Source organism: Gekko japonicus, unplaced genomic scaffold (genome assembly GCF_001447785.1).
Source record: "Gekko japonicus isolate JY-2015 unplaced genomic scaffold, Gekko_japonicus_V1.1 scaffold4044, whole genome shotgun sequence".
NCBI lineage: Eukaryota > Metazoa > Chordata > Lepidosauria > Squamata > Gekkonidae > Gekko > Gekko japonicus.
This window is the reverse complement of record NW_015169299.1, coordinates 64,038-79,174: the sequence shown is the minus strand read 5'-3', so window position 1 is coordinate 79,174 and position 15,137 is coordinate 64,038. Positions and strand designations below refer to the sequence as shown.

Genomic DNA, 15,137 nt, shown 5'->3' with positions numbered 1-15,137 from the left:
AAAAAAAAAACTTTGAGGAATGATTGTTTTATGTGAATGTGCCTGTTGATGGATATGATCAGGGCTATTTTGGGGCAGGAACGCACAGGAACGGAGTTCCGGCTGGCTTCAGAGTTGGCCATGCCCACTACAGCCAAAGCCTCTGTGCACGTGGCTACAGAGGGAAGGCCTGGAGAGCGACCCCCCCCCCGGCGACTCCTAGGTGGGCAGGCCGGGGGGGGGCTGGAAGGACTGGGGAGGCATTTAAATACCTCCCCATGCCTTCCCTGGCCTGTCCAAGGGCGGCTTGTCTGGGCTCCCTGCGGCTGCCGGGCACCCAGGCAAGCCAAGGAAAGGCATGGGGGTGTGGACTAATAGGCTAATGAGCTGTACATTCAGGGTGTGGCCTAATATGCTAATGAGTTTCTGCTGTTGGGTGTGGCCTATTATGCTAATGAGTTCCTGTTGGGCTTTTTCTGCAAAAAAAGCCATGGATATGATCCTTGGCAGATACCTAGTTCTCATTGAACAGGTTTCCTTCAAAATTTGGTGTTATTGCAGGGGTGTGTGTGTGTGTCCATACAGAACCCTGTTCAAAGTAGACCCAGTTTTGCTGCTTGGAATATCAAATACGTCTGCATAAACCTGAATTTTTAAAAACTTAGACAGGAAATGATTTCCTCCTTACTTAGTAAGGACTCTGCTTCTTCAGCTACTGAGACTTCTTGGCTACTGAGCAATATAAATGGATGGGAAACATACAGGGTCTCTAGTTTTTTGGCTGCCATTGTAGATTTACCGAAACAGACTAAAACAACTGCATAAACTGCAAAACCCTATCCTATTTTGTTGGTGAGATCCCGTTACATCGGTGGCTTTCCGTTAGTTGCTTAAAGATAAAGTTTCAGTAGCTGTTCAAAACCACTAGGTTGAATGAACAGTAACAGAAAAGAAATAAGAAGAGGATTTTTTTTTTAAAAAAAAACACATTAGAAAGGGTTGCCAACCTCCAGGTGGGACCTGGACATTTTTTAGTGTTAAAACTTATTCCCAGATGACAGCGATCAGTTCCCCTGGAGAAAATGGTTGCTTTGGAGGGTAGACTCTATGCTGAGCTCCCTTTCCAAACTCTGCCTTCCCCAGGTTCTACCTCCCAAATCTACAGGAATTTCCCAACCTGGAGCTGGCAACCCTAACTGTAGGGTTAACCTCCCTCCCAAATCGTAGATACAATGCCTGTTTCTTTAAGAAAGATTGCCACCAGAATCTCATGGTCACCGTGAGGTCACTGGGCAACCCCCAACCAACACTGCAGAGGATTAATGTGGGGGTGGGGGTGGAGGGCTTGAGAGAGGTTGTGCTGTCCTCCTTATTAGGGAGGACTGGTTTTACTTTAAAAGTTCTCTTTTTATTCTGTTTATCTGGGTATATACGGCTGCCACCAGGAAATTTTAAGGATTTCCAAACCTTTATGCTTTTACTTATGCTCTTACTGGGTTGGTAGACCGAGGTCAAGGCTCACGAGGAACTATGTGGTCCTGGGAAGTACTTCTTTCAGAGCTGGTATACTTGAATGAAAGAGGATTTATTGAAATAAAGCATAAATAAGAGGGTAGTACAATGTAACTAGTATTGTGTAAATACTGAACAATTTCTTTGGTATCCCACACAAACTTCTCTCTCACTGACAGGGACCTTTGCATGTAACTTTGTAACACATGTTTATCTCAAGGCCATATATGTTTACTGTTTCACTCTATCCTGTCACTCAGACTTTCCTTTAACTCTTGCTCTCTTAAACTTTACTGTTTCCTAGACACTCAGCTTCAGCTTATAACTGTTTCAACACAGAACTGCTTGTCTCTTCTTTCACACACAGAACAAACTTATTCCACACTGGACCGCTTCTCCCTCCTTTCACACACAGAACCAACTGAACTTATCAACTGTCAAACCTGTAACTGTAAAACCTGACTGACATACATACTCATCCACTCATTTTCACTTCCAAACCCCCCCTCTCTGTCAACCACCAATCATACCACACTTGCCTCTCTCAACCACTCTAGTCTATCTACCACAGCCATACAACCAAACTTTTAAAGAGACACACACACACAAAAACAAGGAATCGTTACAGAGGTAATCAATCAATCATTTATTACCATCAAAAACCAGCAGAATAAAGCATACATTAACAGAGTGGCTGGTGAGAGACAGGCTGAAAAGGTAAAAGATAGAAAGAAGGGAAGGCAACGATGGATGGGGAAGAAAAAGGGTTTAAATAGAAAGCTGGGAAAGGGAAACAGGAAGAGATACGTGGGTGGGTAAGTGAGTGGGAGAGAGGTGCTTCCAAGGGGAGAAACAGAAAAAGCTGTAGAATAGAGGGTTTGGGGTTGGAGTATTGGTTTATCCCAGACCAAGATGAGGCCTCTCCGCATGTTATCTTATGAGTTTTATTTTGTGTACACAGACTGGTCCAAAGAGAGGTCTGTCTCCAGGACTGATTCCTCAGGGATAGCTGTGTCAGGGGCAGTCAAAATAACTTCTACCAAAATGAAACAGAATTGCAGTGGCCCTTCCAAGACTGGTCAGGTTTAGTCCAGTATGGGGTTTTGTAAGTCAGACCTCCCTTCCTCCCTTCTCTTTAATTCTGCTGCAACGAACTAAGCCGCCCCTCTGGAAGGCGAGGTAAGATTCATTATTATTGTAGGTGAGCTATAATGAATTTCCTGCTGCTTAGTACCCCTTGTGGCCATACAAGTCACTAAGAAATATTGGCCCTGAAATTTCCAAGCCTCACTATTTAAACTTCTCTACCTTTTGCTGTTGTTGTTATGTTGAGCCAGTTTGGTGTAGGAGCACGGACTCTAATCTGGGAGACCCGGGTTTGATTCCCCACTCTTCTACATGCAGCTGCTTGTGTGAACTTGGGTCAGTTACAAGTTCTTTCAGAGCTGTTCTCTCATGAGCAGTTCTCTCAGAGCTCTCTCAGCCCCACCTACCCCACAGGGTGTCTGTTGCGGGGAGGGGAAGGGAAAGGAGTTTGTAAGCTGCTCTGAGACACCTTTGGGTAGTGAAGGGTGGGGTATAAATCCAATTTCTTCTTCTTCTATTCCTGGAAGTGACATCACACCGTTGCTGACATCCAATGACTCTGCCCCTCCATCTCACACTAGTTGCCAGGCACAGTCATTATGTGTGATGACCACTAGAGAGCAGTACAGACAATCAAAATTCAAGCTGAAGGAGTAGGAGGAAAAGGCAGAGGGGCTGACGGAAGAAGAGAGGAGATTATAACTAGGTGTATAGCAACAGCACGGTGACCTGGAGCACCCAGGCTAGCCCGATTTCATCAGTTCTTGCAAGCTATGCTGGTTAGTACTTGGATGGGATACTACTAAGGAAGTCCAGGGTCGCCATGCAGAGGCAGGCAATGGCAAAACACATCTAAACATCTCTTCCCTTGAAAAGCCTACAAGGTTGCCACAAGCTGGCTGCGACTTGATGGATTTCCCCACCACTGTAGCAGCAGTTAATTCTTGATGAGATATAGAGAATACATGAACGGGGGAGAGGGACATTAAGTCCTGATAGTGGCTATTTGTGATCTATACTAGATCACGCAAGCTGACACCACTTCCCTAGATCCTTTCTCTGCTCAGAGATCTAAATCATTTTGTGGAAGTGTACCGGCAGCGACCTACTATTGCAGGCCACTTCAATACGTCTGCATTCGGTCCTGCCCCGGTAGTTGCAGGGGGGCCTCTGGCCACGTCCCCCAATGACTTCACAGTTGGTGAGATGAAAGGCAGCATGGCTGTCGTAAAGATTGCGACCGACATGGGTCCCTCCATTTGTGCAGATGGCGTCTACAACATTTGCGGGTTCATGGATGAAAGAGTTGAATTCCTTGCAGATGGGGTTGGTCATATTTCGACGCTGCATCATTTGGTTGCAATAGAGCCGGGCAGCCAGGTGGGGACTGGTCTTTGGGTAGTCCATATGTTTCCTCTGGAAGTTCTGGTAAGTCTGGGGGGAGGCCGGCAAGGGCCCCAGCAAGATCAACAGGATGAGCAGCATTGGACAGGCTGACCTTGGAGCCACGGTGTCGACTTAGGGGAGGGAGGGAGGGATAAAAAAAGCCGATGATTAATCATTTTGCCTGCAAATACGTATGTGTAACATAACTTATAAGGGACTGCGGTGGCTCAAGTGGTTAAGATGCTGATCTGCAGACGGAAGGTCGGAGCCTAGAAACATAAAATGGCTGGGCATTGCAAGCTTCTCCCCTCCCCCCAGGTCTACTCAGAATGGCAGTTACTCTCCAGTGTAATGTCCCCCTTTGGCTGTGGGTTCCCAGGTTACTGTACTCACTAAGGCACCCATTCTCAGGTTCATTCAGCAGAGACAAGCTGGCTCAAAACATCAACCCTGTATTTGCAAGGAGACAACTCCCTCAACCAACAGCTTCAACTAAACAAACACTGGAAAGTGAAACTTCTTGAGCTCCACTCCATTGGAATACATTGCAGCACAGACAAAGTTGCAAAGAAAATGAGCTCCCGTCTCTGGTCCCAGCTCCTGCCAACCTAGCAGTTCGAAAGCAAGAAATTGCAAGTAGATGAATAGGTACCACTTTAGTGGGAAGGGAACAGCGTTCCGTGCGCCTTGGCGTCTAGTCAGGCCGGCCACATGACGACAGACAGCGCTGGCTCTTCGTCTTAGACATGGAGATGAGCACTGCACCCCCAGAGTCAGATTCGACTGGCTTTCGAGCACGGGAAACCTTTACCTTTACCTTAACATATCTTAAAACCTGGTGTTCACTACTGCCTGAGCCACACACACACTTCCCAAGTCAGTTGGCTCTGCTGCTGAGATTCATGAACATCTTGTTGGTTGGGAAGGAAGTATTGATCACAGCAGGGATGTAGCCAGGATTCTTGACTTTGGAGGGCATTTAAATAAGTCGGAGGGGCACTCCTGCACACACTGCTGGCGGGCAAGGCAGGGCAACAGGTTGGCTCAGTGCAAAAAATAAAATGAATTGGGTGGATGGGAAGCGGGGGGGGGTGGCAAGTTGGGGGGGGGGTGTCCCAAGATGCCCCACTGTAGCTATGGGCCAGGATCACAGGATACTGACAAGAGTGCAACTCCTGAGAGGGAACCAAATGGTCCCTTCAGCTGAGCAGAAATACAGCACTGTAATCCATGTGTAGAAAGGGATGCCCAAAGGTACGGTAGAATATCCTGCTGGGTGACTCACAGCTTGGAAGCCAAGGCAATAGAGGATGAAGAAGGAAGGGGAGCTAAGAAAGACAATGTTTTATAATCAGTGGTATTCCATTCATCTCATTTTGGGGCAATACTGGCCACTGTCTTCCCTGCCCTTTCTCTGTTGCATCCACCACCTTGGTTAAAATCCAGGGCCCCCCCTCTCTTGTGGGTTGCCCAAGGCCAGTTCCAGAGACGTGTATCACTGTAGCATGCCAACAGCTAAGGCAGGTGGGTAAGGACATTTGCAGGATCTCTCAAGTTAAATAACTCTATTTCTGCAAGGCACAAACTCAGGGTACTATAAGGACAGAATCCAGGCGCACTGAGCAAAATGAACAAAAAGACAGTGTGATGGAGTGAGCTCCCGTCTCTAGTTCCAGCTCCTGCCAACCTAGCAGTTCGAAAGCAAGAAATTGCAAGTAGATAAATAGGTACCACTTTGGTGGGAAGGTTCCGTGCACCTTGGTGTTTAGTCATGCCGGCCACATGACCACGGAAACGTCTTCGGACAGCGCTGGCTCTTCGGCTTTGAAACAGAGATGAGCACCACAACCCTAGAGTCGGACTCGACTGGTTTTCAAGCAAGGGAACCTTTACCTTTTTAACTAGGTACTTATATCTGGTCTTTCTTAGTTGCAGGTCCCTGGTGCATCTGCAGCCCTCTTTAGCATCATTCCCACCCCCCCACCCCCGGTCATCTTTCATGGCAGAGCACACACGAGAGACAGATAACCCTGATGAACACCAAAAACCCAATTCCAACCTCCACGTTCAAATGCACTCCCAGACAAAGGAACAGTTCCCCTTTTCAGACCCCACCCCACATGGGCATCAGTGACTTTCTCCCATCTGGGTGCCAGGTCTTGGGGGCTCATGCTCACTCGAACCGGACCTTCCAATCAAGAGTTGTTAACACACCAAAGGGCTAGCATGTTTCCCCCACCAAGTTGTGAAAGGATGCTAGTGATATGCAAGAAGGGCCTTCCTGCCTTCTTCCTAGCTACAGAGACACCAGAGCCCCTCTCCGTCTCCATAACTGTTACAGTACCCCACCCCCCTTCTTATTCACCACACTCTGGTATACAGAGGGGGCATGATCCAGACTGTGGGATCAGGTGTGGTATTTCACAAGCAGGGGTCGTTTCGTAGAAAAAGAGCTAGGGGAACTCATTAGCATAACTCATTAGCATATGCCACACCCCCTGACATCATAAGGCCCGGCAGTGGACCTGCAAGGCCGGCGGGAGTGCGAGAAAGCCCCGCCAAGGCCCTCCCTGGCCCCAGGCAGGCAGGGGTGGGGAGAGGCGGGGAGGAAGCAACATACCCTCCCACTTCTCCTGCCTCCTCCTGGCTGAATGAGGGACGGAAGCGGGGTGGCCGGAAGTAGGGGGCGGGGCTTTGTCATGTGCCCCGCCCCCTCGTACCTCACCCGGGGGGACTGCGATCCCCCCTGAATCGACCTCTGTGTATATGCAGTGTTTTTTCATCCCCTGTCATAAGTGACAGAGGCTGTGATCAGACGGGCAGTTTGGCCCGACACAGGCACTCCTCCCCTCCAGATCAAATGGGCGCAGTCAGACAGCCACATCTGTCAGGCATTCCCCAGCCATACTTATCCTGTCACAGGACGACTTGGAGCTGAGTTAAAAAGCCACCACATCACAAGGGGTGTTTTCGGATCCCCGCACGGTCATCACGCATGGCCGGATGTCTGAACGCGGGGCAGCGCGCGCAGAATGGATTTGGCAGTCTGAACCTGCAGATCCATTCTGCTGCTAGGGAGGTGTTTTTTTTTTTTTTAAAAATGCCTATATGTGCATGTGCCTGCATGCGCATGTGCGCACATGTGCTCCTATGCATGCACATGAATTTTGGAATTTTTTGGCAGCGTGCTCCGTGGCTGAGGCGCTGCAATAATGTGGATGTTTCACCATGGGATGTCTCCATGGGTAACCCGCAGCAGGGTGTGCTGTGTGGTTGATATGCCCCACAGCACTTTAAACCGGTTCAATTAGAGGCGGTACCATATCGCGCCAAGCCATCAGTGTTGACACGGCCAGAGAGTGGCAGAACACCAGAGTGAGCTATAATACTCTTGCAGAAGCAGGGTGGCCTGGGAGAGGGGCGTGGGGAGGGAAGGCTGCAGGCTGAGATCCAGGGACCAGCATGAAAGGACGGGTGGAAGAAGCAAGAGTCTGTGGGGAATGAGGGCTGGAGGGGGGAGAGGAGCATGCGGAAGACAGTGAGGAGCGAGGGCATCTACACTCTTCCACTCCAGGCAGATTGCTTCTCCACTCTCCATCCTATTGACTATATCATGCCAGTGAACGTTTGTATGTATTTAATTTTTAAATTTAAAACGTGCCTCTCTTGCCTCATCCGGTCAGATTCAAGGTGGTGAATGGTTTCGTTGTTATTGCTTTGCCCTCTTCTTCCCAGGACTTCAAGGTAGCATACACGGTCCCTACCCTCCTGTGAGGTAGGCTAGACCCCAAGAACATGACCAGCCCAAGGTCACTCACCAAGCTTCATGTTAGAGCGGTGACTTGGACTTTGGTCTGTCCTCCGATGAGGATGGTGAATTTAACTCAATAACGTCTGTATGATTCGTTTATAGAACTGAAGACGAACTCGTAAAGCTTTGTGTCCAGTTTTCTTTTTACAAAATAAAATTTGTATATATTTTTTAAATTAACCTTGGTCTCCCATATTCTAGTTTAATGCTCTAACCGCTATGCAACGCGGTCCTCTCACTTGCCATCTTTGAAATTTGAATCTCATGACATCAGCCTGCCTTGTGCTTAGTTTCCTGTTTGCTGCGGTTTCCCTAATAATTCATCCCTCATAGCAACTCACCTGTAGCCTTGACTCTTCCCTGGTCTCCGGAAAGCAAAATCTCTCTTGTCTTTGGGTTTTGTACAAACTGCAAAAGAGAAGAAGAAGCCACATTCGGAGAAAACATTTATTTGCCAACCTGTTTTGCAATCTGGATTTCCTGGGGAGGCTCCATTGCAAAAGGAGGGGAAAGTGATATAAATCAACAACTGTACTGAATTTGCTGGCTCTGAAGACCTGGGTCAACTTTACAAAAGTCTTTCCCTTGGCAACATTGGCACCGGTAACATTGCTACAGCTTTTCAGACAAATGTGCCTGAGCAAACATTGCTGCTTTAGATCACACTGATGCTAGGCAGCTCTCGTTCCGGATCTATGGCCCCGGCCACATGGGCCGGATATCGCGGGGGGGGGAAGCGTGGCTAATTGCCCCGGCGCAGTTTGATCCGTGATTACGCGATCAGATGCGCCGGCGGCACACCATGGGTCCTTCCCTCGGCGCCAGTGGGTAAACAGACCAGAGGGGAATGCCACGCGCCGGCGCGATCACACCACGGGTGTATGGAGGCAGCCTGTGGCAAACGTTTACTAGTGTTGGATCCCCAAGCATCGAGAATAAATCCACGTTTTCAAGAAAAGCAACATTTATTTCAAAGCATTGGAAAGACACTCAAACACGTTCTTTGTTAGAACTGTCTACAAACTGTAAGGGCAAGCATAATAAAGGGATTTGAAACAGATACAGAACCAATGGGTCACTTTCCCGCTGGCGGGCGAGAGGAAACGGTTGCGCGCCCTTTCCCTGAGAACCAAGTTATCTCCAGACATATACAGGTGCAGTTCTCAGGCTCTAAAAGCAACAAGCCGGCAATGAAGCGAACTCCCACAAGACGACCTCCAGTTGTTTGGCTTATGCATTACAGCAGAGTACAATAACAGCTCACAGGCAGGGAAGGAGGGGGATGGGAAAACAATTGTACCGAAGTACCAGCAACACAGAACACCATGGAAGCTTGCTGACAACTAGTACCTTGGAGGTACTAGTTTTTTAATGCGCATTGCTGGCGGTAAGCCACGGGTGTGCTCCACTTCCCAGATGTTGGGGTGTGATCGCGCCCGGATAATCTGCCCACCATCCGTGCCTCTCCCGCGGCAACTTTGCCGTGTGACCGGGGCCTATGTCACCCTGAACAGCAGAGGCCTAGAAAGCAACTGAAGTGGACTTCTCTCTCTCAGTGTGCATGCACAAAAAAGCTTATACCTTGAAAAAAACCTTTGTTGGTCTTAAAGGTGCCACTGGACTCCACCTTTGTTTTTCCCCTCTCGCTTCCTATTTGCTATTGTCATTTATAGTGGAGCTGTAAAACTTTCAGCCAGCATCTGGATCCATGTTTTCATGTTTCTCTCCACCCTGCAAAAAGTATTGCCTGCTGATCTGTGACCATCGAATTGCCCTGAAAGTCTGTTTTTATCCCATAGTCAGAGGTAACCATACATTAATTTTAAAAAAGTTAGTTAAAACATTTCCCCTTCACTTTCCATTCAAAATCGGGCATTCAATAGATATAGAGAGTTGGTCCAAAACCTAGAAAGCTTTATACATGAGAGCTACTCCTTATAAAGAATATATATATAAATTAATATACAGATGGCACTTGACTTCTACTAGAGTAGCAAAATGCTTCCCTAGATCATCCAATATTTGTTGGAGATGTAAAAGAAATGTAAGATCTTATCTTCACATATGGTGGAAATGTGATAAAATTCAAGTTTTTTGGGAAAAAAGTCATAAGATTTTTCTAGATATTTTAAAAATCAATATTCCATTAACACCTGAAGCCTATTTACTTAACATATTACCAGACAATATAAAGGATCTTACTTATATAAGTGTATACATATTAACAGCGGCTAGAATACTTATTGCGAAACGATGGAAATCCAAGGTCATCCCTACAATAAAGGAACTTAAATATAAGATATTGGAAGTTGCAGAAATGGATAAGTTAAATATAAGGCTACAAAACAAACTAGAGGAGATATTTTGGAAGAGATGGAAAATAATTGGATGAAAATAAAGAAGATGGATTAGACTCAAAAATATGGAAAGTTATACTATATTATATTATGTATAAGAAGGAGAAATGAATTTTATATAAAGTAATGTATAACAATGTTGGCAAATATACACACACACACACATTTCCCCTTCACTTTCCATTCAAAAAGAGGGGAGAGGGTCACAGAAACCAAACAGCCTGGAAAGTATAAAATAGAAAAACAATCAGAAGAGAGCAAATTAGAAAAACTGAATATTTACTTTACAGATTGAGCGGAAGCTGAGTTCTTTGGCTGACAGCACGGAGAAGTACACCTGCAGTCTGGAATGCTTTGCGACTGGACCTTCATCTCCTCCAGTTTATATTCTAGGGTGCCAGAACCCCCCCCCCCCGAAACTCATTTCCTGACTGGTGAGGATTGTTTCCTCATTTTAGACAGAAAACAACTGACGCAGCAGCCCAGTGCTGACTTGGGCAATCCTTGCCTCACTCTTACATAGGCCCAATCTGCATTTGGCATTTGCTCAGTTGTTGTACCAAACCCACACTGGAACAGGAAAAGATGCTGTTCAAAACCACATTCAGCTACCCCAGGCCAACACCGTACTGACTGCAGAGTCACCCCCAAATGGCCATAAAACAGCCATACATATTTGCAGACAGCCACCATAAAACCAGAGATCAAACAAAGTGAAAGCGGCATGCAGTCTGGACACTGCCATAAAATGCGACACTCAATCAAAGTGAAAGTGGCATGCAATGTAGATGGGAATTTCTGTTCCAGTGTGGGTTTGGTATAACAGCAGAGCAAATGCTAGATGCAGACTGGGCCTAAGTGTAGCTGACCTCCCCCCCCTCCCCCCGTGGGTGCGCCTACCTCACCCACCAGCACAAGGCAATCTTTAGACATTTATCAAGCCTTCTTCGAACAGAATTTTTTAAAAAATAACTTCCTTGGAAATCAGCTGGCCTACCGCTGTTGACATTACCTGAAAACGAACAATGGCCTGAGTGTGTTTGGGTCTGTTCTATATGATATGAAGAAAGAAGAAGAAAACAAAATGATTTTTTATCTGTCTCCAAGAAGCTGAGGTAGCAGTCATAGTTCTCACTTCCTTCATTTTATTCTCATAGCAATCTTGTGAGCTAGGCGAGGCTGAGAGAGAAAGAGAGCAAGAGAGCAGCTGACTGAAGGTCATGAAGGAAACATGATTCGTGACTGAAGTGGGGTTTGTCCCTGCATCTTCCAGCTCCTGGCCCGACACTCTAACCACCAGCAGGAGCTCCATGGCCTGGGACTGCAAGGGGTGGCTGGAGTGGCCCCAGTGCAACGGGATGAAAAAGCCCCACCAGTGGTTCCCCCCTCCCTGTCAGGTGTCTGCATCCCTCAGAGATGTACTGGAAGCTACCTTCAGTGGAGCCCTGGGGAAGCTGGCCTTTTTTGTGCTGCAGGTGCACAAGTTCCTGAGGGAATGGGGGCACACCTTTGCCTTGGATGAACACTGAGTGGACTACCTGGGGTCACTGCTGCGAGACTGTGCAGCTGACTGGTTTGTAGGGCATTACAGTGTCAAAGGCCCTGAACTCTGATAGGTCTCAAAACTCAAAGCAAGAGAGGTTTGTTGGAAAGTGGTACCTGGTTTTAGACTACCCATCCCAGCAACAATTTATTTCCTCTGAATGGTCCCAATTTGAAAAATGGATTTGATGTATCGTTTTTGATTGGTCTGATGATATTCTAGCTTGAAAACTCTTTATTTCTTTAAATGATCAGTATTAAGTATTAATTAACAAATTATTTCCTGAAGTTAAAAACTGTTTTTGATATGTTTAGTTGGCATTTACATATAGCAGTGTGTCTCACTGCTTCATTGTGAAACAGGTCCAAATCACAATGCTATCGGTTTACTCATGTTAATGAGTAATTATACGACATTTATATGTGTTATGTATCAGAAGAAGCATAATTCAAAGTAATATGTCATGGTTTAATATGTTAATGTTGTCGTTAAAAACAATAAAAAATTAAATTAAAAAAAACCCCTCTGATACGTCGATGTGGTCATGAGGGCCCTCTGCTACCAGTATGAAGACTCACTCAACCTGGAGCAGGCGAGAACTCGTTTTAGGGGGTTGAAACAAGGGACCTGCTCAGTCAGAGTGTTCTCTGATGAGTTCAAGACCTACGCTGCCAAACTGCAGGGTTGGCCGGAGGAGGTACTGATCAACTTCTACAGGGCTGGCCTGAACCACACCATCCTATTGAGTTATATGTCTAAGTATGTGAGGTAGCAAGCTGTTACAGCATGTGTGTAGATCAGGGAGATCTAAGAGTACCTAAGTCTTAGCTGTCAGACTAAATGACTAAGTGGCTAAGTGGTTAACGGCCAGGTGTTAAACAAGCAGGTGCTACTCCTTGTGGTCATTAGGGGTGGGTAATTAGTGTGTCCTGCAGTTCATTGGCTGGTTGATGTATAAAGTGTCTGGGCTTGATAAGCCTCAGTGGGAGACATAGCTCTTTCCAACTGAGGTATGTTATGCTGCATGATGGTCTGTTATTCTCTGTAAATAGGTACCATTATTGCGCTATAAACTTTCTGCCTTTCACCACCAGTTGGTCTCCAGGCTTCTTATTTACTGCACCCAATACATCCTGGGTAAAGCACTTCATCCTGGGTAAAGCCCTTCATCACTGACCTGCCCCCCAGTAGAGGGAGAAGAGTGGTCTGGGTAGTGGTGGACCTCTTTTCAAAACAAGCCCATTTCATACCCTGTAAACAACTGCCCACTGCCCAAAAAACTGGCTCAACTGTTCATGTAACTTCAGGCTCCACTCGGTCTCTAATAAGATAATCTTGGACAGGGGGTCCCAATTTATGGCAGCCTTTTGAAGAGGGCTTCTGAAATGTTGGGCATTGAACAAGGCCTCAGTAGTGCTTATCACACCAAGACAGATGGCCAATCAGAATGTATCAATCAGGTGTTGGAAAAATACCTAAGGTGGTGTATTGACTATCAATAGGACAACTGACTGGAATTGTTACCATATGCAGAATACAGCTATAATAACTCTGTCCACACCTCCACTGGAGCCACCCCATTCAAAGTGGTGCAGGGATACGAGAGGGGCCCCCTCCCTACTAGGGTTGCCAAGTTCTTTTTCTTCTGCGGTGGGGGTTTTCCCCTCAGATGGCTGTGCCCCACCCCCAGCGTGCCCGGCGTCATCACGTCACCTCCGGCTGACGTGCACACCGGGGTGGGGTTTCCCCCGGGGCCTGATTCCGTGGCAGTGGAAATCGGGCCTCCAAAGTGGGGGAAAATCTGCCCCCCAGGGGGACTTGGCAGCCCTACTCCCTACAATTGCATCTGAACCAACCAGACCTAAAGACTTGCAGGTGTGGTGGTCCGACCTAATCCAGCAATGGACTTTAATCCAAAAGACCCTAGTGAAAGCCAAGAAAAATTAGAAAACCTGGGCAGACAAGAGCAGGTCCCCTGAGTATGATCTCACCATTCCTGTGACCTTGTAGCTTCTAGATAATGTAGCTGTCTATTTGCAAGTGTTGGTGTGGTCGTTGGAGCAGGGGCAAGCATTTGGTGGGCTGAATGAGAGACATGATTGGTCAAGGATTATAAGAGGGTTTTCAAAAATTTACAATATTGTGTGTGGGGGGGTGACCCCTGAAACCCAGCTCCAACACAAAGCTGTCTATGCTTGGATCCTTTCATATCTTTGAATAAACAAATCTTCTTACACAAGAGTGTCCATGAGATTGACTGCTAGTCCAGGACCTGACACCGTGTTGGTCTGAAGCAGCAGAACAAAATTTAAGTCCAGTGGCACCTTTAAGACCAACAAAGTTTTATTCGATGCAATCCTAAGCAGAGTTTCACCCTTCTAAATCCACTGAAGTCAATGGGTTTAGAAAGATACAAGGGGCGGGACCTGCGATACTCGCGGGAGGGGGGAGGGAGCGCCACACCTATGAGGAAGAGGAGGAAGCAGCAGGAGGAGGTAAGTTCCCCCCATCCCGCCGGTTCCCCCTGTGTCCTCCACTCCCCCTCCACCCCCGGCTTGATCTCCCCCCGCTCCGAAGCGAGGCCCGGCGGCTTGCAGCTGCCCAGACCTCGCTGGTCCCCCCCGAAGCGAGGCTCGAGCGGCATTCAGCCGCCCCGGCCTCACTAGCCCCCCCGCCCGGCTCCGAAGCGGCGGCGAGGCCGGCTGCAGAGCGTTCCCTGCGCATGTGCAGGGGACACTCTGTCACTTTGGGGGGAATTTAAATATCCCCCGATATTTTTTTACAGGTTTCAGATTTTTGTGCACACCTGGGGACTGCCCCAAGTGTGCACGAAAATCTCCCTCCCCCCCCAGGTGCCCCCGATGTGCGAAAATAAGTATCCGCACGCAGGGGGCAACTTCGGTATTAGATATATAGATAACTCTGTTTAGGATTGTACAGTAAACATAGTGAATTAAAAACACACACCACAGAAGCACTTCAGATTATTTACACTGCCGAAACACCCTTGTGGGACTTAATTCTGAGGAAAAATGTTTACTATGATTAAGCAAAAGTGCTTTCGGCTCTGAGATAACAGGTCTTCCCACTTCCTCAGCTGCAAGCTGCGTCCTCTTTGCTGGCACTGGAAAGAGGAAGGTCACTGCTGGGTCGGAGCCCTGCCCTTCACTAACAGGTGAATTCTCCATTACAGCAGCATTTGAATTCAGCTGTTTTCTCCTCAGAATAGCCACGCAAAGGTAGACTAGAGTAGAGGGCCAGGCCTCCCACCCTCCTAATGGCTGCTTCTGGTCCCTCACCACTGCCCAGTGCAGAAGTGAGAGAAAATTGGGTGGAAAAGTGATATCAGAAAACCACAGAGTTTTTTTTGGGGGGGAGAGATTACTAGACCATCCTGGCAATGTGTGATGTCACTTCTGGTTATATAACTGGAAGTGATGTAGCATTATGTGATGCTGAACAA

General features: G+C 47.3%; 1 protein-coding gene across 3 annotated transcripts in view; it reads right to left on the bottom strand.

The window, feature by feature from the left end:
- LOC107114979 (ribonuclease-like) overlaps positions 1 to 10,493 on the bottom strand; it is an 11,394-nt gene extending 901 nt beyond the window's left edge. The window contains exons 1-3 of one of the 3 annotated variants that reach the window (XM_015416586.1): positions 10,420 to 10,480; positions 8,116 to 8,182; positions 3,603 to 4,094 (exon numbers count right to left, since the gene is read on the bottom strand). In XM_015416586.1, coding sequence (XP_015272072.1) covers positions 3,649 to 4,062 — 414 coding nt within the window. In that variant the 5' untranslated portion in view covers positions 4,063 to 4,094; positions 8,116 to 8,182; positions 10,420 to 10,480 and the 3' untranslated portion in view covers positions 3,603 to 3,648. Of the gene's footprint in view, positions 1 to 3,602; positions 4,095 to 8,115; positions 8,183 to 10,414 lie in introns of those variants that run through there. The other 2 variants (XM_015416585.1, XR_001482663.1) reach the window with 2 other exon arrangements.
- Between the last annotated feature and the right edge of the window lie 4,644 nt (positions 10,494 to 15,137).